This window comes from Emydura macquarii, unplaced genomic scaffold, assembly GCF_026122565.2.
Source record: "Emydura macquarii macquarii isolate MOO-44397 ecotype Brisbane River unplaced genomic scaffold, CSIRO-AGI_Emac_v2 contig_1230, whole genome shotgun sequence".
Lineage (NCBI taxonomy): Eukaryota > Metazoa > Chordata > Testudines > Chelidae > Emydura > Emydura macquarii.
The window spans coordinates 18,181,883-18,209,667 of NW_027131367.1; the positions used below are offsets into that span (position 1 = coordinate 18,181,883).

At 46.8% G+C, this 27,785-nt stretch overlaps 1 protein-coding gene across 1 annotated transcript in view; it reads right to left on the reverse strand.

The window, feature by feature from the left end:
* Positions 1-26,759, reverse strand: part of LOC137152906 (heparan sulfate glucosamine 3-O-sulfotransferase 3A1-like) — an 81,992-nt gene extending 55,233 nt beyond the window's left edge. The window contains exon 1 of the mRNA XM_067547860.1: positions 25,518-26,759. Coding sequence (XP_067403961.1) covers positions 25,518-26,035 — 518 coding nt within the window. The 5' untranslated portion in view covers positions 26,036-26,759. The remainder of the gene's footprint in view (positions 1-25,517) is intronic.
* Positions 26,760-27,785: the final 1,026 nt, after the last annotated feature.

Genomic DNA, 27,785 nt, shown 5'->3' on the forward strand with positions numbered 1-27,785 from the left:
TGGGGCAGCGGGGAAGTGACTTGCCCGAGGTCACACAGCAAGCCAGTTGCAGAGCAGGGATTAGCACTCCATCACACCCCTATGTTTGCCGTTAACATTTGACAATTATATATGATCTGGGATTGATTGACTGATTGATTGCAAAGATGTTGTAGGGATGCAAAAAAATTCTGCAGGCCACATTCTCAGCTGATAAAATCCACTGATTTCAATGAACCTGGACAGATTTACACCAGCTGAGGATCTGACCCTCACTTCCAATTATTTAACCATTGCGACTTTCGGTGACAAACCCATCACTGTGCAGCACCTTGATTAGACAGTAATGGTGATTCATTAGATTAAATAACTCCGTCAATCCCCAGAGATTAAATGCACTTTAAATATGGAGCCTCGGATTTAGATTGTTACTTAACACTGATTAGATTACAAGGCAAATTCACATTTTTTAAACATGCTGTGGTTTTGATTTGCCTGGTGAGATGTTAAGCACTGCACGTCTGGAAATCTACTTTTCCTGAGCTTCAACCGACAGGATTTTAATGGAGTCAGAAATATTGGGCTAGTAGAACCATGAAACGCCCATCCTCACATATCAAATGCGCCTCTCCATCCGTCTGCCAAACAAAACAAAACAAAACCAAACCTCTTGACAAGAGGGTTTTTTCCTTATGATGTTTTATTTATTAACATGTCCTGGATCAAGACGAACTTTCTGTGCATTGTCTCATCTGCCTTGCTCGAGGAGCACTCTGATGAATGGATTAGTCAGGCTGTCTAGTTTTACTCAAGCACTACCTACATCTCCCACCGATACATCAATTTTATGGCTTCTTCCAGCAATACTTTTCAAGTGAGTCATACCAGGCAGAGCGAAAGGCACAGCGGTCCAGCGAACCGGGCACAGGTCTTGGACTCCAGAGATCTGGGGTCTGGCTTGGCCTCTGCTTGGCTATGTGACCTTCTCAGCATCACTGTTGCAATTCTCTCTTCCACAGTCTTTCCTACTCTCTGAACTTATCGGAATCCCAAACGCGGAGACCAGCCTGCAACTCTCCTCCCACGGACTGGGAATGAGCGGGTCAGTCCTCCCCTTTGCCCACGCAGTAGACAGAGCAAATCAGCCTTGCTGATTTTCAGCTCTCTCCAGGCTCTTATTTTACCCGACCTCTCTGAGCAGCTCTGCTCCTCCAGATTTGGGTTCATCTTCCTCCCCTCTGAGCATGCTAACCCCTCCACCCAGAACTCTGTCCCTCTCTGCCCAGGCCACTCCATCCCTTTCCTCCGTAAGCTCTTTACTCCCCAGCTCATGGCTGCCTGTCTTTTGTCAGAGGTTCTGTGACCCTAAATATTAAGGGCCTGATTCTCCTCTCATGGCGGGGGAAATCAGATGTAACTCCATTGAAACCAATGAGATACACCAGCATAAAACAGGCAGAAAGAAGGGTGAGGAGCGTCAGGGCCAAAAGGCAATGTATGAGACAGGGGCCATTGCTGGAACCCAAGGAAATGGATTTGAACTCAAGAGCAGTGCACTGGCAACACACAAAGAGTTTCATCTAAAGCCCGTGGAAGTCAATGGAAAGCCTCCCCTTGATTTCCATGGGCTTCCACTCAAGGCTGGAAACGCACAGATCAGACACACACAATAGTGGGGAGGAAAAAAGGTCTGTCCTGCAAAATAAAGGACAGGTGGTCAGCCCTGGAGGGGAATTCCTACACCATTCCCAGCATCGAAGTGTGCAGCACTGTAGGTGCCTCCCAAGAGAAAAACAAAAGCGTGAGCTCTCTCCCTGCACGGGGTTCTTTTCTTCTAACAAAGCACTCTAATAGGATAAGTCAAGCGTTTAGCTCCAGAGCTTAGGAGATCAGATAGGGCTCCCGCTTCCCCTCCACCCCTTTCCTGATCATTTCCTTGGAAGCATTTATCCAAGCAGGCTAATTGGCTTGAGCAATTCTTAAACGCATTCACCGTCTTGTGCAGATCACCCTGCGGATCCAGAGATACAAGGTAATTCGAGCAGCTGATGGACAGCAGAGACTCTACCCCATTCATGATAGCAAATAAAAAAAAAACAAACCAAACAACAACAACAAAACTCTGTATCTTATTTCACTCCAAACAGTTGCAATTATAGGCAGAGGAGGAGAGAGCAGATGAGCAATCTAGGAGAAGAAGCAATGTATCAAAGGCAAGAAAAATACTGTATTCTGTTTCAAAAGCCATGCTATAGCTTTCAGCAGTAACGGGACGAAGACATGAAGATTAGTTCCAGGCAAAACCTAGATAACATAGCGACTGGATGATTGCTTGACAGACAGACAGACAGACCAAGTACTTAGTCACCTGCTGATGTGAAACTCCCCACCAACTCTCTAGGATGGGCTTGAAGAGAAAAAAAACAAAAACTCTATACAATTATTTTGGGGACTTATAGTGGGAAACAGCTTGTGAAGCTGAAACTTTCCCAAATCTGGGAGTTAAAATATCCAGGGTGACCTTTAGCAAAACCCGCCATGTCGTGGCAACAATCTTGGCCTGACCAATAGAAACCCAGAAAAAAAACCTCCCTGGGGAAGAAGAAAAAACATGAATGTCTCCGTCCGTTTCAAAATGCACAGCAGGAGTCAGGCAAGTCCGTTCACTAGAGCAGCTGAGCGCATTCTGTCAGACACCGCGGATCCTTTCACAAGTGTGACCACTGAGGCAAAGCCGGACGAAGGAGAGAACGAAACCTGATCCAATTCCTGATGTTACCATTCCTCCACGCCTCCTCTGATCTCCCTTACATCCTGGGATTTAATGGCCCTATAAAAATGCCCACTGTGAAAGACGGATTCCAAAACTGAAGAAACACAATCCTGATGCAAGAACTTTGGGTACTCAAACCTCTCTGTCTTCATCTACCTCCTCCTGCCCCCTCATCTCCCCACCAGCCGTGCTCTTGGATTTATGGGCTGAAAGTTTTGGTATTCTGCACTGATGGAAAAACACTGGGAAAGATTTCCAGTGGGCCAAACCTGAGCCAAAGAATCAAATATCAAGACACAGCACACTAGGCACCAGAGTTTTTGCAGCCAACAGATGGGCCCCGTAACTGTAAAAATTCTTCTATTTACTGTGACAGTATTTATTTTAGTCTTAAAAAAAAAAAAAAGAAGAGAAAGACGTTCGGCAAACTTGAGTTAACGGAGTGGCCTGTATTTCTTTTACAAGGAGGTTGTATATCACTAAAGGGTCATGAGCACCAATAACTAAAGCCCACCAGCTGGCCACTACTTCCGCTGGGGTAAAAAGAGTCGTACTCAGCTCTAATGAGTTCCTTCGTCAGAGCCTTTCTTGTCCTTTGGGGAGGGGTATCCCGGCCACAGCACAACACGTGCTCCAGACAGCTCCTTGCTGAAGAGGGATTGTACTGGGACATATTCGGAGTTGATGGATCATGGGACTGAAGCTCCATTGCTGGTGTAGCTGCCTCGAATAGAGTCTACAGTGGGGTAACTTGCACACAGAAGGGCCAGAAAAGAGTAGAGCAGGGAAATCAGCTGAGCAGAGGGTTTAGGAAGGTGCACGTTAAAGGAGGCCCCCTTCCATTGTAACGTGCATCTTCTTCTAGAGAATGCAGCACTGTCCCACAGTACGATCTCCCCCACCCCCACCAATCCCACTGAAGCTTCTCCACCAGCCGCAGCACTGGGTCTGCTCTGTCCCTGCAGGCACTCGCGGAGTGGGAATGTCAGGGATTCCAAGGTGGGCCAGGAATGGACGCAGGCACGGGTTTTCCTACAGCCCAGCTAGTCCCTGCTGCCAGGGCTCCAACAACTGCACGTGGTGCAACCACAACTGCAGCAGTCCTTGCACCAGCGCAGAGTTGAATGAGGCTGGCAGCACGCACGCTCCACAAGCTGAGACGCTTTTGCACTGGCCTGTACGTCCACACAGCACGATGGGATTTTTATCGGTAACTGTCCACCTCACCGTACACCCGGAAACTGACAAAAAATATTTCCATCTATAATCATCACAATTTACAGAGAAGCAGCGCAAGAAAGAAATGTTGCTTGGAAACTCACGAGAGTTTGATTTGAGGATGTTTCCTTCACACGCTTTGACAGGCGATGTTAACAATTTGTGTTTTAACAGCTATAAAGCTTTAATTTTTTAATCTCAATGGCTACTATCAATAATTATTGTCTGACCTCCCCCCACAATTTCCCACAACTGTGAAAATTTAAATGGATTAAAATGGGGGGGGGATGCTTAAAATCTATAATTTTGCACAACTGTGAACATTTAAATCAATACAAATTTTTTAAAATGCTTAAAAATGAACATTGATATTGTCTGTCAAAATTAATTCTGCTAAGACTACCTATAAATCACTTCTGAATTTGGCCCACTGAAACAAATCCTGCTTTCATCTGCACTAGTCTAAATCCAGAGTCACTCTTAATTTTAACCCAGATTTACCCAGCGCAGCCATGACCAGAGTCTTCCCCAGGGTGTTTAAACCCCACTGTGTCTAAATCTCTCATTCCTCTCAGGTTACATCTGTTCTCTTTACCAGCTACAATTCAAGGGAGTGAATGCACATGATAACCAACACAGGTACAGGAATTCCAGTTGCTGCAGACTGTGATGTCGGTGTGCTGGAATTGACCAAGGCACACTCAGAATTGACATGAAAGATCAGAGCTGGGTGGAAGCTGGTCTCCAAACAATATTCTTTGGTTAGGAAAGGAGGATGGTTGTGTAGTTTTAAAAAAGCAAAAACCAAAAAACCAAGCACAATGTAAGAGGATGGATCTCATGTACTGAAGAACCTTGAGGGCAACTTGAAAATCAGCAGCCTTCTGTCTAGCCCAGGAGAGCTGGCAGGTCCCAACTGCTAAATCAAGCAAATGGCTTTCACTTTCAACAGCAGCAAGAAACCATCTGTTAGCGATCTCTCTGCCTTGCGCAGACATCCCAGAATGGGGGAATTTTTACACCTCTGCAGGGTAAGATCCCTCTTTGGGCTGTACCAGTTGCTGATGGGGGTGGATTAGGAGAAGTGTGGGTTTTACTAACCAGAGATTTCCCTCTTGCTGCCTTGATTTTTAAGTGTGTGTTTGGGGCATATGTGTAGATGGGTTGGAGAAAGAGGGGTATTAATTTTTAAACAGGCTTTTTTTTAATGAAGCCAAAGACACTTGAATGTCAGGATTGCACAGATGGGTGAATCAGAAACGCAGACATCCATGCATAAGCCGGGATTTGAAAGTTAGCTGTCACTTTGCCAAATGGCCTCCTAATCATCCGTAATTAGGAAACGATGAACAGATGAAGTCTATAAAACACATACACACACACACCCCTGAAATCAGCAAATACGGCCTCAGTTTTTAACTGGAGCTCAGGAATTTCTCCAAGTCCCGATATGCAATTTCAGCCACATCCAGCCAGCTCCAAATATGCCATCACTAGAGCCCGTGGATTGTAAAGCCCCCTGTAAGCGAAATGGCCTGCTACTCAACACAGGCAGGGCCGAGTGCAGTAGGCACAAGTGGCCAAATGAAGCAATTCCATTCACTTCTGTGGAGCTACATCAGCGAATGGTGAAGCTGAATCTGACTCAAGGCGGGTGACGCCATCTAACTCAATTAAACGCTTGTGCCATGTATTTGGGTCAGAGTGCGAAGCGCTCTCCCCCCCCCCGTCTTGGCCTCTTCAGAGCCTCTCTAGCCAGCTGCTTGCATTTCCTGCTATTCTTTATTCCTGAAAGTATGCAAGCAAATTTTATTGCCCCGAAAGCGAGGGGCCCTCAGCACAGACTGCAGCCAGGAGCTGCAGAAGCAAGCATGGAAGCAAGATCCCTCCACCATCCTTTGCTCATGCACCTCCCTCCTGACCTGAATCATCTGGCGGTGCAGGGCCTCTCTCGAGCAGAGGCTGGCGCTCACGCTATGCTATACGATGATTTTAGTATGTACACACGCAGCGACGATGATGAAATGCATTTTCTGCTTGGTGACTTACCTGTACATTTGAACCCAGAGAAAGACTGTTCACCCAGCCTTCCCCGATTCCCGTTCTGCCACTCCCTGCTGTTGGGCAAATGTCTCAGAGATATTTTAGCTGCAGAGCATTCATCACACCCAGGGAATCAAAGCCCCCTCAACAATGCACGCTGAGACTAATACAGATACTATAACAGGGATATAAATTCTGTGATTATGCCTAGCTCTTATATACAGTGCTTCTCACCAGTACATATCATAGCAATTTTAAAAAGGAGATCAGTATCATTATCCCCATTTTGCAGCTGGGGAAACTGAGGCACAAGATGACCAGTGATTGCTCACCCTGGTCTCTTGAATCCCAAACCAGTATAATATCTATTAAGCTACACTGCTTCCACAGATAGTGTGCATCTATGTAGAATATATAACTAGTACTATACTGAGTACTGGACACAAAGACATTTCCTGCCCCAAGGAACTTACAATCTAAGTATAAGACAAGAGACCACAGATGAATACAGACAGACGGGAGAGCAGTAGATAGTAATGAGACAATACTCGTTACCATGAAAAGCAGTGGTCCCAGCACTTCATGGCTTAATTGTTGTTATATTTTTGTAGGCACCACAACAGAAGAGTGTGTGCGTGCACAAGCACACAAACATACGGGTGTATATACATATGTTAGAGCTAGTTGGGAAATGGGGGAGGGAGAGTCTATAGACAATTTTGACTTTTCAGCAAAAACTAAAAAACGAAAATATTTTATTCAGAAATGCTGCCGTGGTGCCTCCTGGGATCTATAGTGTGGTTGCCTCAGGTTCCCATAATACTCTACAGGCTGGGCTCCCTGGTCAGACTTCATCTCCCATGATGCAACACGGTCTCCTCTCTTGGTGAGGAAAGGTGGTGCATCATGGGCAGCCCATGGCCAACACGTATCAGAAAGGATAAAGTCCCAGGAGGCCACCAAAATGCAACTCCCATGAGGCAGGCTGGCAGCAGATCCGAATCGAAATATTTTGATTTTCAAAACAAACTAAAAACTTTTTTAGGCATTCAGTTTTTCTGTGGAAAGAGGGCACTTTTCACTTAGGACAATTTTCACTTAGTCAAAAACCCAATTTTTCATCAAAAAACCGTTTAGACAAAGTTTTCCACCATCCCTAAAATGTATCTATGTACACATACACACTGCTCGTCTAGAAGGAATAGTGTTTCTCTTTTTTTCTAGGAGAACTCTTTCCAGCAGAAACAATGCCTTGCAGGGCAGATTTCCTTGATATTTTGCTGATCATGCAGCTGCCCCAAAGCTTAGCGTAGGGGCCATATCGCTTTTCAGCCATTCCTAAAAGACAAAAATAGATGGAACTAGCAGAGCATTTCAGCCATGGAACGGCCATAACGTACCTTATTTACATTAAAAGACACCATGAATGACGCCTACGCTTATGGGATTATTCTTCCTCGTAAATGAACACAGTCCTAGCAGATCTACAAAGCAATGGTAAATTCGAGTACCTGTATCTTACCTCTGTATCAATGTCCATGATTTGAAGAGTGTAAATTAAATCTGACATCTCATTTTAAATTTGGGGGACGTTACCTTCCAAATGGCACGAGCTTCAACTGCTAATAAATCTAGAAGGAACTGATACGAGCAGAGGCTGGGAGTTATTCCAAAGGGCCTCAGGAAGTTAAGCATCCAACTCCATTAAATTTCAATGGGATTTGGGCAACTACCTACTATCAGTTCCTTTGTAATCTGCTGTGCCCATGGATATTCCCACCAGTCTGCTGAAATCTTCCTGGAAAGCAAACATGGGAGGGGCACAGACTCAAAGCAAATTCAATTCAATTAAAAAAAAGAATCTGAACCAAGGTTTGCAGAAAGTTATTCTCCAGTATTTATCCCATAATAATGAAGCCTAATGTGAGAAGAGATGCCCTAGCGCATGTCTGCATGGCAAAAAAAGCCCCGCAGCAGTGAGTCTCAGAGGCCGAGGCAACTGACTCAGGCATGCGGGGCTCTCGCTACAGGGCTAAAAAGAGCAGTGTAGACTCTTGGGTTCTGAAACCCAGCGAAGGGGGAGGGTCGTGGAGCCCAACACGAACCCAAGCATCCACGCAGCCATTTTCAGCCCCACGGCTGGGCGCTGAGGGAATGTCTGTACTGTAATTAGACACCCAAGGCTGGCCTGTGCTAGCTGACTCGCGTTCGTGGGACTTGTGCTAAGCCCGAGCTCTGGGACCCTCCCACCTCGCAGGGTCCTGAAACCCAGGCTCCAGCCCAAGCCTGAACGTCTACACCGCAGTTAAACAGCCCCTTAACCCACGCCCCACGAGCCCAAGTCAGCTGGCACAGGCCAGCCGCTGGTTTTTCATGTGTAGACATACCGTGAAACTCACTTCTGTGGGTCTTTTTTTGGCAGTGTAGACGTACCCTTAGCATCTACCATGATCCTTTCCCTGGCTGGTGCCCGGGTTTTCACCCTGTCTAGCTAAGATGAGAGCGACAGGACACTTATTTGCAGAGTTCTCTGACTTTGGCCTGATAATAACTAGAACCGAATGAATGCATAATCTGTTATTTACGTCATTTCACCTAGCTTCTTGTTCCCAGCCAGACCACCGAATTCTAAGATCTGCTTTGTTATTCTGTTTCTCAGAATGGGAAACAGCAGCAGTCCTGCCTCAGACCTTGTCTACATTAAGAAAGCATGCCCTGTGGCAACTGAATGGGGTTTATTTACACCAGTGCAAACTTCTAGTATAGATGTGCTACACAAGGGTAAAATGGGGCTGAAACCGGATTAGTTGAATTAGTTTCACCTCTCCATTAGCAGTTTGATTCAAGGTAACTCAACTGATGTAGTTAGACCCATGGACAGTTCTTAAAACAGACAAGTCCTGAGGGACAATCCCAACAAGATTTAGCATGAATTATAACTGAGTAAGGACTGCAGAACATGGCCCCTGCAGAGGACTGGAGCAGGAGGTTATTAGCTCAGTCTGAGGTTTTCATTAATACTAGGGTGACCCTGGCACATGCGTGCAGTGCACAGTTCCCCACTTCCCCCTAAAGCCCACAAATTTCTCACGTGCCAACTAGAAAATTCACCCCTTCACAGGAAATAATCTGCAATTGAATGGTGCAGACTGACAGCCTGATTCTGTTTCCACGGACAACAATCACTGGGGGGCAGGATCCGGGCCTGAACAGCTTTGCATTCCCAGGGCAGAGGCTCTCCCGCCTAATGACCTGCTCCTTTGGGAACCCTCCATGCCTTTCGCGCTCTCAAGCCTTTACAAAAACACAATCAAGTGTTTTTTCCTCAATGGTTTCCTGTGCAATGGAGACTCCTTGACACCCTGACACGGTTATTGCAAGGATTAAAGGAGATAATGACCAGTTCCTTGAGTACACTGAGAACAAGAGGAAGGCATCTGTCTAATGACAAACACTGGCAGACTCTCTCTTGTCAAGGGGTACAGGAGCACACTCGTGCTTTCCCTACTGTTCCCCTACAGAGCCCACATAATGCACTTTCCTCTACCTACATGTGTCAGGCACAGTAGTAATTAACTCAGTCGTGCTGTGTTTGGGGGAATAGTGCTGCAGTCTGAGTGACTTGGGCTCAGCATAATGGCATGAGCAGATGGTCAACACACTGCTGGAGCAGTGAGAAACACTGCCCGATGGTACCGTACTGCACAAACAGGCCTGGGGCAGAGTGCAACAGGAATGAGGATCGACATCCTCCTCTGAATCCTCCTGGGCCGCATGCTGTAGGAGAAAGGACATTGGACTAAGTGGGCCACTGATGCATTGCAACATGAAGTCCCACCTCACTGAGATCTTTTGCAGATATTTCTTAGCTCCGATTTGCTGCTCCTCACACGCCAGCCATGCACTCGCTGGTAGTTTTGCAGGTTTCACGTGTGAAGTTCAGGAAGATCTGCTGCCCGTTAGACAGCTGGAAAGGAAATGCAAAAGCACAGAGGAATATTTCTCAAGAGTGTGCAAGAACACTGTTTGGTGGCATAGGTCAAAGCATGTTGGATTTTCCTCTGCATGTTTGCTGAGAAATCTCTCTCTCAGCGGATTTTCAGACACAGTGAAAGATGCACCATTGGTCAGATTTCCACAGCTCCTTTCCTGGAGAAATCTTACAGTCAGCAGAGTCAGATAACATGGTTCGGGAGGGCAGAGAGGAAGGATAGAAAATAAAATGAACAGTGAATAATCCAGGAAGGAAAAAATTGATTAAATGTACTCAAACATAATCAACCTTGACATACACATGGGAACTAGAAGACAGATGTCCCTCAGTCCAGTGTAAGGTGGGATGGAGTTAATGACGACAAGCTACAAAGGCTGTTCCAGCTCCGGTTTCCATGATAAGCAGAGGACTCCAACAGAGAAACTCCCTGTGAGGGTGCATGTGTGAAAGCTGGCCTTCCACGCTGCCTGCTCTGCTCTTTGGGATCAAGAAGTGAGTAGAAATGGACAAGAAGCACATAGCAAAGTTTTTGGATCTTTCCAAACCTTGCCTGCTCATCTGAATGAAGCAGACAGGCACAGCAGAGGGGTAGCTAGACATGCACACACAGGATCATCAAGAACCGCAGTGTCTGTGGATTTATCCCACGTTACAGCCCCTGTGTTGGGAGATTAGATAAACTGATTACGCTCAGGAGCGTGAATTAAATATATTTGTAAAGCGGGATATGGCAGCATGCCTTTAAGCATCTAATCAGGATCTGTTCTGAAGCATACAGAGCATCTAACCCACAAACAGAAAAGGAATAATCCCTTACCACATGCACTCAAGTCACATTCCTAGAAAAATGTCCAGTAGTCTCTACTAGAATCATTCCTCAGGTTTCCAGTGGTTTCTGCTGGCCTTTGTTTCGGAGCTGGAAGACCAGTAGCCTCAGGAAGCAGTAGATCCATTGCTCTGCCCCAAAACCTGGTTGGTCAACTGGAGCCAAATGAAAATTGACAATTGGAGCTGGAAAGAAAGGGCTCTGCCTCCCTGTGATCCTGCCACCCCAACTGCCGGTTCATGAAACCCACAGGATCATTCTAGCCTCCTCCTCTGGGATGGCCAGGCTGGACTCCCGGCAGCCAAACTGCAGGTGGACAAGGCTTGGGAAAGTGCAGGTGGAGCTGGAACACCCAGGCGGCCCCTGGACCAGAGGCTGAGCTGTGGCTGGCTCTGACCAAGACTGAGCGTGGCGAGGGCATGGGGTAAAGGAGGCACAATTGCAGGGCTGGCCGCTGGCAGAGCCAAGCCACTAAATGCCTGGAAAGTGCCCACTTCACTTTGCTTCAACACGGGGGGGTGGGGGGGGCTGTGCCAGATGGTGCACAAGAAGCAAGGAAAGGCCTCTGGATGGACGCCACAGGAACTCTGTACTGCTTGATCCCGATTCCCCGCAGCATGCCCTGAGCACTGCACGGTATAAGACTTTCAGAAAACATGCCTGCAAAATCAGTGAGTCCCAGGTCTTGTCTTTACACCTGCAGGGACAGCTCTGCACGCAGAGAGGCCCTTGTGCACACACAGACCCGCTTTGTGCGTGCAAACACGGCGGGGAGGCCACAAGCTCACAGCTTTTGGCATGAAGAACATGATGTATGTGGCTAGGATTTTGTTGTGATCAGAGCTGAAAGACCAATACAACATCAGACACAACAGAGACAGCACTGAGCGTGATGACAGATGGCTTTAGTTCTTTCTTCTGGAGGATGTAAAGTGCCATGATTGTTTCATAGTCACCGGCATTCAGATATTACACTGACAAAAGCCATGGAAATGGCTGTAAATAAATATTAATATTCACACAGACCCCAGCCATATGAGAGGCAGGGTTCTGCTAGAACGTTAATATCATCCCTTGCCACTACATCGCGCTTTGCATAAGCAAGGATCCCAATGGTTTTGTGGATTATAGGCAAAGGATCACTTCGCCGCCACTGAAATTCAACCAGTCCCGGGCTGGAATCCAGCAATCAGTCGATGCCAGTAACACACTGCCCCTCCGTTTATTAAAGTGGAATAAAGAATATCATAGCCAACGGAAAGTGCTGGGTCCATTTTTAGGGATGGATACTAGAATTACCTGAGTTGGCATTCAGCCAGGACGACAGGATTGACACGCTGTAAAAAGAGTCGGGAGAACTTTGAATGACCTCAAGCGTAAGGACCACAATTTCATGTGTAGAAGGAAAGGCGGCACCTCCTACAACACACTGGGAGTACGGTGGTGGAAAATCACCGCCCAATAAACCCACATCAACATTTCTTGTACCTGGATTTGCCTTGGTGCGCTCCTACCCGTGCGCTGCCATTAACAAAGCCTGCTGCTTCAGATCTCCTGAAGTATCCAAGTCCCCTATCTCATGCGGACAACGGCTTCCTTTCCCTGCACTTTATGGACTGCATCCCTCTTACTGCAACCATGCCTGCAAAATGCTGCTTGGCTAAGGAGAAAACGGCAAAACCAACCCTTTCTGCATTATTCCATTCCCAAACACAGGGGCTGCTGGCTTCAACGGCAATTCACTCACTTTAAAAGGTGCCTGTGAAGAATAAGAGCATCAGGCTGTAATACCTCTTCCAGTGCATGGTGAGATGGGGGCGAAAGCAGGAGGAAAACCATTTCCAGGCTGTTGGAAAGTGGGGATCAGAACAGGGGAGCATTGTCCCTTTCTCCCCAAGCCATGCATGCAAACGCCATTCATTCAGGGCTTGGATGGTTTCAGAGGCAGCGGGAGAGAGGAACATGCTGGGCTGAAGAGCGCAGCCACTCCACACAGCACCATTCCTCCTTTCTAAGAGTGAATGCTGTCCCTTTCCATTTCTCTGCCATCTGCCCACTGCAGAGGGCTTAGGGCACAGGTCAGGAAGGCAAAGCAGGCAATGGGGAAGAGCACACAGGAGTCAGTCCTGTGTCCTGAAGGATTTCCACACGGGTCTCAGTTCATCTGTCTCCATGACCCAACACCACTCCTCCCCAATGAGACGATGCCTCCAACTCTGGCCAACCCAACCACCACTGAAGTCAACCAGACTCTTCCATTAACTTCACTGGCAGTCAGCTTGGGCCCTCTGTGAGTGCAAATTGGTCTTTGTTTCCAGTGGGAGAGTCTACAGAGAGGGAAGAATTTGTCCCTATATTTAAGAAAAAACAATGCCCAACCTGAACCAAGGGTACTGTAGTTCCTTAAATCCGAAAGCGCTTTAAACCAGCCCATGCACTGGTATCTAGAGGGTTTGTTTACATTCAACATTTCACACTGACTGGACAGTGAAACCAAACTGGTTGGCATCACACTTTATTGTCATTGGTTTCACGTCCCGGTTTTCCTTCGCTACCACAGTGCTACAGCTGGTCAGAAACCAGAATTTCTGTTCTACAGGAAAGTCCAACATTTCAAAATTTATATTTCTTCCAAATAGGAATAAAGTAAAAAATCCTCACGGAACAGAAACACCAAAAAAATGTAAGCCGGCACCATCAAAATAGTTCAGTCTGATAACATTGAAACATTATAATATGAAATGGTCAGTATATTATATCATACTCAATAGGATTGAAATTAATATAATATCAACATTGAAACAGAGAGATACAATTGAAACTAAAGGTTTTGACATTATCAAAACAAAATACAAACATCAAAATGATCTGTTTCAACACTTTCCCCTCAACTATTTCATTGAAAATCAACATGTTCCCACAAAAATGTTCAATTTCAACGAAGCTGCCTTTTTCCAATGAACAACCATTCTGCTGAAAATCCTTCCACCAGCTCTGCCCAGTGATGTGGGATTTGAACACTGCAGAGGAATATGTTTAACCATTGCAAACAAAATCCTTCTTACTGAAATTAAGGGAAAAGAAACCGGATCACAAAACTCTCAATGAAATCAAACCCTTCAGCCCACCAGATCCTCCCCCACATACTTATACCAACAAAGCCCTTGATGAATGGTGTCTGCACGGAGGAACTCCCCTGGGCTTGAAATCAATGGACGTTTTGATCTACTGGAAGGACTGGGCAATTTGGTCTTGATACTTCTCTGTTCATTATTAGATTCGTTTAACGAACATTTAAAAAAACCCAAACCAGCTAAACTTGGAATCGAAACCACACTATGGTGCCTCTTTACAACAAACAGACTTTCAGACGGATAAAAGTTTTAGCTAGCCGTGGTGTCTATTCATCAATAATACCCTCGGGGGAATTAACCATTGAAAACCTGTGTCATTCCCTTTAACCCTAAAGCAGATGAAGCAGCATGACGAGTTAGGGTGCAAATGTGTAGCCAGTGAGACTGCAGGAGTGTGACTGAACAGAAAATCTGGCCCACAGAGGAGATGCTGCAAAAGAAGCATTAATATGTGCCCTGTCTGGCTGTCAACTGCCTACTCACCTGCCCCATTACCCTATGCACAGCTCTGGGTTCAAGATTCTCTTGCCTCTCCAGGGGAGCGTGTGCATACAAACCATGCTCTAGTCCACAGTGAACCTCTGTGGCTCCTGGTATGGGGGATCTGAGAAACAGTCTCTCTGAAGCTCTGCAGCCAGGATTCCAGCTGGCCATCTTCCACCATGCAGAGGGGAGAACCAGCAGCTTCCTACCCGGTTTTGTGCGGTGCGTACAGCCAGCCAGAATATGGCCTTTCAGATTCAGGTTCTATGCCACAATCAAAGCCCCATTTTACTTCAACAAGTGACCAGCATGTGGATCAAGCCAGAGCTCATACCACCTCTATAAACTGGACAAAACCTCTCCTGCTCCCTAGAGACCGTTACAGGAAGTTAATGATTCAGGGAGAAAATAAACCAAGAATGCTGAAGCAATGAAAACTACATACTTTTGCTACAGTTAGAAAAGGCTGAACTTTGATTTTAAGCACCTGAATTTTAACGCTGAAAATAGGCTTTATAAAATGTCTTCCCCCACCTTTTAGGGGGATCAAAAAATTGAAGCAACCCAGCCATCAATTCTACACAGTGTAAATCTCATTTAAATAGCCAGGTGGCAGGGAACTGATTTATATATATATAAAGACCAGGGTAGAGGATAGAAAGAGAAACATTGGAAGAATGTGTTTGCACTGATGAAGAAATTAGGAAAACCCTTTAAAAACTGAAATCCTTTATTCTCAGGTGTAATACTTAACTGGCATTACTGCTGTAGGCAAGTATTTAAAAGGGATATTGTGGTGGAGGGAGTTAAAGCAAATTTTTTAAAGGTTTTAAAGAACAGGCTAGACAAACACCTGTCAGGGATGGTCTAGATAATTCTCAGTCCTGCCTCAGTGCAAGGGACTGAATTAAATGACCTATCAAGATCCCTTCCAGTCCTACATTTCTAGAATTTCTATGATTCTGTGCTTCCCGATTCATGACATTTCCATCAAAATCAATGGGAAGATTCCCCCTAGACTTCAGTAGGAGTTAGATCAAACCCAGCAAAATGAAAATTCAGTCTGATCATTCAGATCCTGATTTACAGCATAGAGCTGGGCACACAAAGATGCAGACAACAGGTCATACAAGGTGTGCAGAGTTTTAAAATGCTGCCACCACTACCCTCTACTTTAACGTGAAGGTTCAGACCTTCGTATCTCAGATTGCTGGGGCAGGCCAATGGAACCCAGATGACGCATTGCATGCTGGGCACCATCGTTGACAAAAGCTGCACCTCTGTTAAATACTAAGGTCTCACATTACCAGCATGGTCAGCCTTTAAATGAGCAACATACGGGCACCTCTGCTGTACAGCATCAAAAAAACCAAACAACAAATCAATGCCAAATGCATGCAGCCTCTGGCTTCCAAAGCATCCCACAGGGTGAAGTGCGGGATTTTCTTTTTGCGTTGTCCTATGGTGTATTACTAAACCAGTAACAGGTTTTGTAGAATCCAGGAGACTGGTGGAACCTTAGATGGTATCACTGCAACAGATTGTGCTGCAACCAGAACATTATTTTATGAACTTCTTGGCAGCGACCACAGCAGGAACAAAAATATTCCCTCCTTCCTTCCTTCCTTCACCACATAGTTGATGAAATAGAAACACCGAGAATAATTAGACACCCTCCCCCCCCGAACATATTCATTTAATCTCTAATTATAGGCCTGATCCTGCAGAGCTTACTCACATGAGGTGTCCCACTGAAGCCAACAGACTTACTCATGTGAGGAAGGACTCCTAATAAAAGTCAAGCTTGCGGCATCAGGTCCTTTAGTTTACAAACTGCATGGAATCTTTGCACAGATGCTGTATTGCCCTGAAGGCAGATTAGCCAAGAGAGCTTGAAATAACCGGGATATCTGGAGTGAGGAAGCTAGAGAGCAAAGTAATAAACTGCAAGAGCCCAATCCTGCAGCCTTTACATGAGTGGTCTCACTGATTTACATTGGGTTCCTTATGTGAGTAAGTGCTCTAGGGTTGGCCCCTGAAATGTGACTTTAGCTGCAATCTAATCCACTTCCCTTCCATAATAAAGGCACTTAATGAGAATTTGCAAAGATTTATGACCATAACAATCACCTCTTCTCCCCACCGCCCCTTCTGTTTCAGCACGCAAACAGTTTGGGTTACTCCGGTATTCTCGAGGGAAAGAAAAATGTAATTAGTAGCTAAGAAGTATTAATGTGTATATGAGAAAGAAAGAGATTGGACGGCATTTTTATCCTCAGGTTTTCTCATCACTTGTTCTCTCTTCTGAACACTTGGGAAAGAAACTAACTACTCCCATATGCCCAATTCCTCTTATTACACGTCAAAAGATAAGGGGGTGAAATCCCGGCTCCAGTCAAGTGAATAAGAATTTTGTCACTGTCTCAGTGGAGCCAGGTTTCCACCAAGGGACCAAAGACTCAATACACTTACTCACAAGCGTCCCCCTCATGGCAGTAGCACCGCTGGCCTATGGAAGGGCTATTTGGGTAAGTAAAAGTTTGCACGATCACGTCCTAAAATATGTGACTTATGAGAAACGGAGGGTACGTGTGTCACTGTAATTCTGGCTTTATGAGTGCCTTTAAAAGATACCATTTAGGATAGGTCTACTCAGTCGCTGGGAGCTGCGGTTCCCCACTTGTGCAGACAGACAAGCGCTGGCTCTGCTCAAGCGACCACTAAAAAAAACCAGCAAAGGCCTGATCCACACTGAAAAGTTACATCAGCATAGTCATGTCAGTCCGGGGTGTGCAAACACCACAGCTCTGACCGACGCAGCTATGCCCACACAACCTCCAGCGTATATGTAACTATGCCTACAGAAGAGGTTTGGGGAGGTGGCTGGCGTACAATGCGGACAGAAAAAGCCCTTCTGGCGACACAATCTCCAGCCTGTAGACATGCCCTCAGGCTAGCTGTCGGAGGATGATTCTGCCTGGCCCCTGAAGTACATTCTTGGGTGATCAGCACGTCTACCCCAACTGACAATGACACACCTCAGCTGCCGTGTAGATGTACCCTCGGTTTTAATTGCAGGAAAATGGGCCTAATCCCACTCCCATTGCAGCCAAATGGCGTTTCGACATTGATTTCCCTGAGACTGGGCCCTGGGAGTTTAGCCTACGAAGTCTTTGATGTACAGGGCCAGATTCTCAAGACTGCTCGGCACCCCACAAACAAGAGGATCAAGTGGGCCCTGGGAGTTTCAAAGATGTACAGCATCGGCACCCACAAACAGGATCAAGTCTCCCATTTAGGCACCCAGACCTGAAGCCACGCGTCTGAAAGAGCTCAGAGCTCAGGACTGAAAGCCTAGTTGTAAGGGTCACAATGGGAGCTATTGACTGCAGAGCATTTAAGAACATCTGACTGCTTATTCTGGTGCCTGCATGGGAACTGGGATCTTTTGAAAACCTGCCCCTATCACACACTTCCTCATATTCAAAAGGAGGAGTTATCCTAAATGGCTGGAAAGGAAAGGATCCCTGTATATCTTCAGTTTCCCCACAGGCAAGAAATCAAAGATGATATTGATTTGAAAATAGTTGCAAAACAAAACAAAAAATTTTGGGGGGATAAGCCAAAGGGATTATCCATTCAAAATAAGCGTGGGTCCCACTTGGTGCTGGATAGGTAGAATTGACGTTGCTTTTTAATCGTCACCCCTGTATATACACTAGATGGCGCTCTACATCGCGTAGTGAAGAGATGTGAATAAAGCTACCTTAAGGCTCCCAAGCCATGTCAGATTCTGCAGAGGTAACAAACAAGGTTCTGGAGCAGATTGTGATAGAAGGGGCTGGTCTCTCTCTGTTTTCCCTGCGGGCTTGCCATCTATTCACTCTCTTAACTAGTCAACCTTCACCCTGATCGAGACATTCCACGCAGATAACGCTGTGGGCCGAACTCACCGGGGATGCAAAGCAGCCATAAATCTGGTTTAACGGGATGGCTAGGGCGGGTTTATGGCTGCTTTATATTGTAAGAGCGGCGCAAAGCAGCGGAAACATACAGGTGAATCCGGTCCTGTTTAGGACATGCAGCTCTGCATGGTTTGCGAGGTAGACCCCTTTGCACAGCACACCCCATCCTCAGAAAAAAAGTCTTGCCCCATCCCTTACCAGCAGGTCCACTGCCAGGGGACACTCCACAGCTACAGAAACATATGTAGGGTTTTCCTCACAGTGAAGGTGTTTCACCCACAGATAAACATCACACGAACCTGACGTTCACTTTGTAACAGGAATGCCAATTACTGGATTATCTATCTTCGGTACCAGTACAATCCCACCACCACCCCCAATTCCCCCCAAAGTATCGGAGCGTCTCACAATCTTTATATATTTATCCTCACAGCATCCCTGTGAAGCAGGTCAGGGCTATTATCCCCACAGTACAGATGGGAAACTGAGGCACACAGTGGCTAAGCAACTTGCCCGAGGTCACACAGGAAGTCTGTGGCAGAGCAGGGAATTGAACCTGGTCTCCTGAGGCCCGGCTAGCAGCAGAGTCACTGAACAACACTTCCCCTCTTTGACGATGATCATCTTCTTATGCTTCATTCAATGAAGCCAGCCTCCATCACCCACTTGTTAAATTTTCAAACAAGCTCCTCCGTGCCCTCTCCCAGGCTGCCCCTCACCCTAGGGAGGAGCTCCCTTTAAATGGGCACAAAGCGACCGTACTAACCTCCTTCGAGCCTCTCCTCAAAACTCTTCTTTACCACAAGGCCTCCAAAAATCTCGACAACAGTCAGGCAGCTAGTGTGCTCAGACCACTGCCCGTCACGCTGGCCAATACTATCTCACTGCACTCCTCTGTCTGACCTGTTGTCTCTTGTCTTATATATAAGCTCTTTGGGGCAGGGACTGGCTTTTTTGTTCTGTGTTTGTACAGCACCGAGCACCATGGGTCTATGACTGGGGTTTGTAGGCCCTACTGCAATACAAATAAAATAATTCAGGACTCCCATTCTTTCCCGCTCTCTTCGCTACACAGCCTAAGCTCACTATAAACAGATTCCAAAGTCACTGCTGTAATCTGCAGGCGACACTATCATCAATTCAAGTGTGCTTGGGGGACAACGGATTTCAAAGAACTAGGCGCCTCTCCCAAAAACATTTAAAGTTCTGGCTTCATGTAAACGAGCTTTCCTGAATTCCCACCTTCCCAATACAAACCCTCTCTTGGAACAGAAAAACCAACCAAAAAATAATGACACCATCTTTGAACATAAGGATTTGGAAGCTTAAATTGGCTTTAATGACCAAACTTCAGACAACGAGCCCACACTGGGTGTGTGGATAAATCAGGAATTAAAAAACAAAAAGAATCAAGATCAAGCGAATGCCCGAATACAATTATCTGGCCGTAGAGAATACAAACAACATAAAGGCTCACAGTTCTAGTATCTTGGGGACACATCAACATCTAGAAACCAAAGACTTTGTCAGCCAAGCTGCGTGACGGAGGGGAAAAAATCTCACTTACCCTGAGGAAATTTGTACGGTACATAAAGTCTCCCCTACCAGGCACAGCAATATAACTGAGGACAGCCATGGCTTGCAATTGCTAAAGCATTGCCCTTAGAGAGAAGAGGGCTTTTGGTGTTTACATCAAGTAGTTTGCTCTGCAGTACTTGACTCATGATGGCTGGGCCATCTGGTCTGATCTGAGCTGCTCCCAGTTCTCATTAATTGCACTAGTTCTTTTTAAAACATTCCCCCCGCCGTACACACGTAATCCACCCAAAATGCAGCCTCTCCTCTGGTCACTCACAGAGTGGCAAATGATTCCCACTCTGCTCCTCTGAGCAATGCTGTCCAGATGAGCCTCCGGCCATACGACCTCGCAATAGTGGCCAAACTTCAGAGTCCCGGGGGCTCAGATTTCATCTCAGATGCTTTGTGTGAATAGGGGCTTGAGACACAGGGGCTGGGAAACTCACTACAGGAGAAGGTCCTTTACAGCTGCTCCCAGCTGCTAAGAACTTGCTTTTCCTCCCATCCTTTTCAGGAACTGAACAACTCTCAGCTCACTTTGACACTCACGCATTACTAGTTGCCTTGAAAAAACCAAGAGGACAAGGATATGAGGATACAGAACTTCCTAGTTCTTGAGGCACCAGGGAGGAAACTCCCAACCTGACAGAGTAACCTTGAGTAATCTTTCATCTCCTGCAGAAGACTGTAGCCTAACGACATTAGCTCGGCTTTTCTCTAGTGAAACTGGCAGCAGCATTACAAAGGCAGGGAGATTAAAACATATGAAATAAACGTGCCCTGTGTGACTGACAGCATAATGACATTCCGACAGGCGACTGAATCGGTGCACGGCTAACAAAGGATCAGAGAGAAATAGTGAGGCTCACAATACCAGCAACAAACACGTATTTTTCTTTCAGACATTTCTTACTCGACTGCATTGACCCTATAGACTTGAAGTTTTCCCCAGGCTGTATGCAGTCATGTCGGGTAGAGGGAATGGGGGCCCAGCTCTATTAAAACACAGGCTCACCTGCTATTGAACTCTATCAACTCAATAGACTTGTTCAGGACCAGAGCAGAGATTTATGTGTTTTAAAGTCAATGAAACCATTGTGGGCTGTTTCCCCTCCTTCCTTCCCTTATGAACAGAGTACTCGCAAAACTGAAATGGAGAAAGCTGTTGTAGGCACTGAACTACCCTTGATATTCAACCCACATGCAAATGCACATGTAAGTGTCACACCTACCCCAAAAAAAAAAAAAAAATCACAGAGATTGTTTTGAAATAAACCTCACTGTAGGAGAGCTGCCTTTTAAATGGACGCAATGCAGTCTAAGAGGAGAGGTGATTATTCCACTTGATTTAACATACAGCATTTTAGATCAGTTTCATTTATTGTCTGGAACCACAGTAGGTGCTGAGGCTTTCACTTATAAGCACAGCACTTCGCTACAAGTTCTTTGCCTTCGGAGTCTGCTATCCCACAGGTACTGCAATTTAATTCATTGATTAAAAAATAATCTGATCTGGCTTTACTTCTGGTATCTGCCTCTTCAAACACTTATGTCCCTATTAAAAGGATCTCATGATAACATGCAATTGCTACTAAAGCTGTGCTTTTATTCCCATTAGATGTTCTCCCTTTATCCCTTACCTCTGTGGTCAGTGTTGCTTCTCTCTTCTCAACCTGTGAGGGGCACTCTTGTGATAATATACACTCTAATTTGAATGATCTCTCATGAATCCAAACACACCAACTTCATGAAACACGTAAAATCCACTGATCCCCCTCCCTCCTCTCTTAGGTCTGTTATTTAGCTGCTGCTGTCAATACACATCTACAAATATTAGTATCTAAAGACTTTTTCATTTCAGTGTAAAGATCCTGGCTTTTTTTGTTACTTTTTAGATAAAGCAATCGGTGCCCATGGAGATTGCCTGAGGCCACTGAAAGTGAACTAAAATGTTTATATCCTGTAATGATGCTGTTTAGTCTGCCTGCATGAAAATAAAAATAAATCTGAAACCTAAGATAGTGATGCCAAAGATAAGCAATCAAGAGATACTGGCAAACATATGGCGATATTTCCAGCATTCAGTCCTGCTCAAAGATTACAACAAATGCATGGAAAGTTTTATTTAAATAATGTTTTTAAACAAGGCCATTTAACAGATTACTGACTTTCTGATCCTGCAACTCTGGAACTACATACGGGTGTCAGTAAGGATTACTCCCATGAGTAATGGTTGCAGGATTGGGTCCCTAGTCATGAATAATCCCATACAAAGAATTCACTGTACTTGAATCTCCACAGAGCTAATAGCAAAACAGTGAAACTCAGGACATCAACAGCAAACAAACCGAAGCAATTAATGTAAACACTCAAGTATCAAATGATAAAACACAGTGATTACATGAAGAGCCTGAAGGGGAGTTACTCATATGGGCAAGAGCTAAACCGAGACTCTGAAAATTAAATCCCCTACCCTAAGAAATCTATTGTGCAATAATGCATGTGACTGTTTTATGGTCTGATTCTGTATTCCTTGCTCAGGCAAGATTTCCAGGATTGGGCCAACCCACAGTACCATCTCCTCCGCAATGAATCAAGGAATCCACCGTCAAAGAAACAAATTTCCTGAATTTACCCACCATAAATAATGGCAGACCCAGCCCCAAAGCTGTGTGTTTATTTTTCAAAGTCAAGAGTTGATTAAAGTTCTTGAGGTTTTCAGATTTGTTTTTAATGTTTCCTTTCTGATATAGGGTCAGGGCACAGAAAATTGGATAAGCACTCACTAAAAGTATGATTCTGTAGATAGCTTCAGCCCTCTCAAGAGGAACTCTTTATTTTCAGAAAAAAACATACCCTGCAATAAGGTGCACTCTACAACACAGTGCAATATGCAGAAGTACAGTGGTCTCTACTTTCCCTTTGCAAAAATACGTTGCACAAACACCCGGGATACACTCTGACTTTCAGTATTATGATACTGCTGATTTCAGTATAGTCAGCACAATCTTAACTAAATATCACCTTACACTAAAATATTATTCAGAGTTAAATGTCAATTAGATACAAGTTTTGGGGTGACTTCAAAACTCTTCTTTGTGGCTTGTTTGCTGGACAGAAAAACCCAACATTTCTATGGTGCAAAAGGAGGACAACCTATTCTTAGATCCAACAAGTCATTTTCATATAAACTTGCCAGAGGATACAACTTTATTAACTTTAAATTATGATGACACATCGGAAAACAAATCTAACTAACAACACTAGGAATATTGCCCTATGGCTTTAATTTCTGTGTTCACAATGTCAACGTGCTCCCTCTTATTTTCTTTTCCAACAAATGAAAAATTAATTAACAAAAAATCAAAACAAAACACCTTAACGTTTGCTTTCTTTCTTGACTTTGTTCATGGCTATTTATAGATCATTATTATCACAGAAGTTTTTATTAATTATTATCAGATTACCCAAAATTATATGGGTGAAACTTGTAGATTTCTTCACACTTAAATGGAGGACATATATTTTTAAAGACTCTGGATTCTTAGGTGTTGTTTATTTGTTTGATTTTTGTAATACCTGATAATGTGTTTATTTCCACAATGTCAGTTGCTACTTTAAAACAACTGATTTTACAAATACAACAGCAAATGTAAAGGAACTCAGTTTAGAGGCTTTGCTCTCTGTGATATTTTGCCTCGTTAAAAAGAAAGATGAGCCAAGAATTTTACAAAAAACAAAAACTGAACAAAGGCAGAACTCTGCAGGGTATTGCTAAGTTTTCATCTATTTCTCAAGCAGTTTAGTTACCTTACCGTGAGACTTTTTTAAAAAAACCAAAAAGCTCAGTTTTCTTGGAACAAGACTTTTTTTTTTAGGACCACCTAAAGAAATGTTCTTATCAAGACAGTGTCAAAAATTATCAGCCAAATTTCCACTGAAAATAGTGATTTGGGCCTTGATCCTGCAAACTTGCTCCATTTTATATACTTGAGCAATCCCATCATGTGTGAGAAGTTAAGTACAAGTGTTTGCAACTTCCTTAGCTCAGTATTTCACTTGATATTTTTTAGAGAGTCTTTTAGATCATCACAGCAGAAAAAAAAAAACTGATCGTGCCTTAAGCCTGACTTCAAAACATAGTCTGCTATCAACTTAGGCCTGGTCTACACTACAGAATTAGGTTGACGCAGAGGCAGCTTACATCAACCTAACACTGTAAGTATCTACACTAAAATGTAACTCCCACCGATGTAACTTGCCCACTACACTGACTTAATAACTTCACCTCTGCCAGAGGCATAGTGCTTAAGTCAATGGAACAGGCTCGATGCAGGGTCATTGTAGACACTGTGTTGCTTACATGGACTGTTGCTGCCTTTCACAAGCCATCCCACAATACCCCACGCTGGCAGTTAAATCAGTGCAAGCGCACACGGTGAGGACGCGCACCGCCGGACAGAAGGGGCGTAGAATGGATGTGTAAAACTGATTCAATTACTGCGGTGGCTGTACAGCGACGTAACGTAGGGCAACCTAATTTTGTAGCATAGACTTGCCCTTAGCCTTCAAAATAAACCTTTAAAAAATATTACTAAACATCCTTACACGGCACGTCCCTTCCTTAATAAGGAGGAGGAGGCCTGTGACATTTGGTTTGTTTTTATCGCTAAAGAAGCCCGAAGAAGAAAACCAGCCAGTCACTAAAATCACACGCTATAGGTGATTGAAAACTTTGGAGCCCGTTTCAAGGGCTGATTGTCCCGGAGAGGAAACCTCCTTCTAAAAAGGGTTTGGCTGTGGCCTCCTGACATCCCGCGCTCCCCCTGCACTGATGGGGTTAGGATGAGTGCTGTTCTCCCCGCCTGCCCCCCATTTCCCCTTCACAGAGCTGAGGACAAAGATCATGCTCCACAACCTCCTGCCAGGCATTTGGGAAGGGATGGGGAGAAGGCTATGGAGACTGGGGAGGCAGAGGAAGCTTTGAGGAGCAGGGCTGGAGGGGTCACCATGGGGCTGGAGAGTGTCTTTGGGGATCAGGGAGGGAGCAGAGGCTATAGGGTGTCCTTGGGGATCAGAGCTGGGGGCTATGGGGTGTCTTTGGGGATTGGGGCTATGGGGTGTCTCTGGAGGTCGGGCTGAGGGGCTATAGGGTGTCTGGGGATTGGGGCTATGGATTGCTGGGGGCTATGGGATGTCTTTGGGGAGCAGGGCTGGGGGCTATGGGGTGTCTTTGGGGATTGGGGCTATGGGGTGTCTCTGGGGGTCAGGCTGAGGGGCTCTGTGATGTCTCTGGGGGTTGGGGCTATGGATTGCTGAGGGCTGTGGGGTGTCCTTGGGGAGCAGGGCTGGGGGCTCTGGGGTGTCTTTGGGGATTGGGGCTATGGGGTGTCTCTGGGGGTCGGGCTGAGGGGCGGCTCTGGGGTGTCTGGGGATTGGGGCTATGGATTGCTGGGGGCTGTGGGGTGTCCTCGGGGAGCAGGGCTGGGGCAGGGAACCCCGGTCCCTCCCGCGCCCCCCGTACCTGTACCAGGCGAGGCCCCGCTCGTAGCCGCGGTCGAAGAAGTGGGGCTCGGCGCCCGCGGCCCGCACGTCGGGGTGCACGCGCAGGAACTCCAGCAGCGCCCGCGTGCCGCCCTTCTTCACGCCCACGATGATGGCCTGCGGCAGCCGCTTGCTGCCCTCGCCCAGCAGCAGGGCCAGCGTGCCCGGGGGCTCCCCGCCGCCGCCCGACCCCCCGCCTCGGCCGGCCGCCTCAGGCCGCCCTCGCGGCTGCGGCTGCTTCCTCCGGGCCGCCGCCGGCCAGCCGGCCAGCGAGGGGGAGCCCCCCAGCGGCTGCCCGCCGCCCGCCGCCAGCCCCGGGGCGGCCGCCAGGAGGGGCCCGGGCCGGCGGGGGCAGCGCTCGGCCAGGCAGTAGCAGACGTAGAGGGAGGTGAGCAGGGAGAGCAGCATCAGCAGGAACTTCTTGACGACGCTGCGGGGCAGAGGCTCGGGGCAGGCGGCGGCAGGCGGCCCGCTCCCTGCCATGCTCGCCGGAGGCATCGGCCCGCCCGCCCGGCCATGCTAGGCGGCCCCCCGGCCCGCTGCCATGGCCCCCTGCCCGCCGCTCAGCCGGGCTGCATCGTCGCTCCGCTGCCGGGGGCTGCCTGTGGGTGACCCCGCGCCCCGTCTCGCAGGGGGCGATGCTTCAGGGGGGCATCGTCGGCAGGCGGGTCCCGCCGAGCCCCGCAGGAGAAGCGGGCGCGGGGAGCCCCGGTGCCCCCGGATCCCGTCTCCCAGCCCAGCCCCAAGGGAGGCGGGTCCCGCCCGGCCAGTCCCTGCCGCGGTTCCCGGGGTTCGCGGGCAGAGTCTGCGAGAGGCGCCGGGGAGAATCGCCGCAAACGCCGGGCGCTGCCGGGACAGAGCGAGTCCGACTTCGCCTCCCGGTCCCGGTCCCGGTGCCGGTCCCGCTCCCCTCCAGCCGCCGCCGCCGATCTCGGGCTCTGGCCGCTCGGTCGCCACCTGGCTGGGCTGCCGCGGAGCGTTGAGGAGCCGAGACCTGCCCGGGGGCTGGGAATCGCTGCGGAGCGGCTGTCACCGCCCCCTCGCTCCCTCCAGCTGCCGCCTGCCGCACGTGGAGCCCGGCGCTGGAGCAAACTTCTCCGAAGGCATCCAGCGGCCCCCCGCCCCCGAGCCAGGGGAATGCGGGGCGCAGCCGAGCCGGGGCCGGAGGGGGTCGGGCAGCCCCGGCTGGTCACCCAATGGAGTGAGGGGGGCGTGGGCTGTGCTGAATACACGCCACCCACTTCCCCGGGACCAGTCACGGTACTCGCCGGCCCCCGGTAAATTGCAAGCTGGGTTTTTATCAGCCTCCAACGCGAGGTGGATTGTGTAGCCCAAGCTTTATCTAATTCTCCATTGTCACCAGCTCAGGCAGATTTAGGGGTCCCCGGCTTGTAATTCACCCTAAGCGTTTTATAGCCACTTCTTTACCAAACACGGCTGGAAACAGAGCAGGCACAGAAGTCTCCTTTTCATGGAAGCAGCCCTATGCTAGGATTATAACGAGGGATGAAATGAAGAGGGGCTCTAGAGAAATTTAATCACCTTCTGTAGAAATTATTCTACAGCCCTACAGAATGTAATAGGGAACGATCTACTTTCTGTAGACTGTGTAAGCCGTCCTGTAGGATTTATTAATTGAGAATTGTATCCCTGCTCCAGCATTCTATAGGATGGTTTAAATAGTCTATGGAAAGGATCTCATTTTATTCAATTCGACAGGATTTTAGGTGACTTCTATCAAGAACCCTATTTTAAACCATCTTCTAGATTTCCACAAAGAATTATAAAATTCTATAGGTTAAAAATTCTGTAGAAAGGCTCTCAATTCTCTATTAAATTCTACAGGACTTTTCCATACATTCCACGTATCAAGGCAAATCTGGAGTATAGACCTATCCAATAGCTGTCGCTGTACCCATCCATCCACCTAGGTTTTCAGACTATATCCATCACCATGGTATTGGAGCACACATTTCTGATGTAGGTCCTGATCCTGCAACACTTATGCACATGAGTAACTTTATGCACAGGAGTAGTCCCACTGAAGTCCAAGAGACCAGAGACCAGATGTATAAAGTTGGACACCAGCATAAATCTTTACAGGATTGGAACCATAAATTAGTAGGAGGCAATTTATAAAGTACATGAAATCCTGAAACCAGATCCAGCCCCAATGATTTCAATGGACCATACTTACGCTTTCGAGATGCCTGACTGGGCCTTCAGTTTGTTATAAATATACACATAT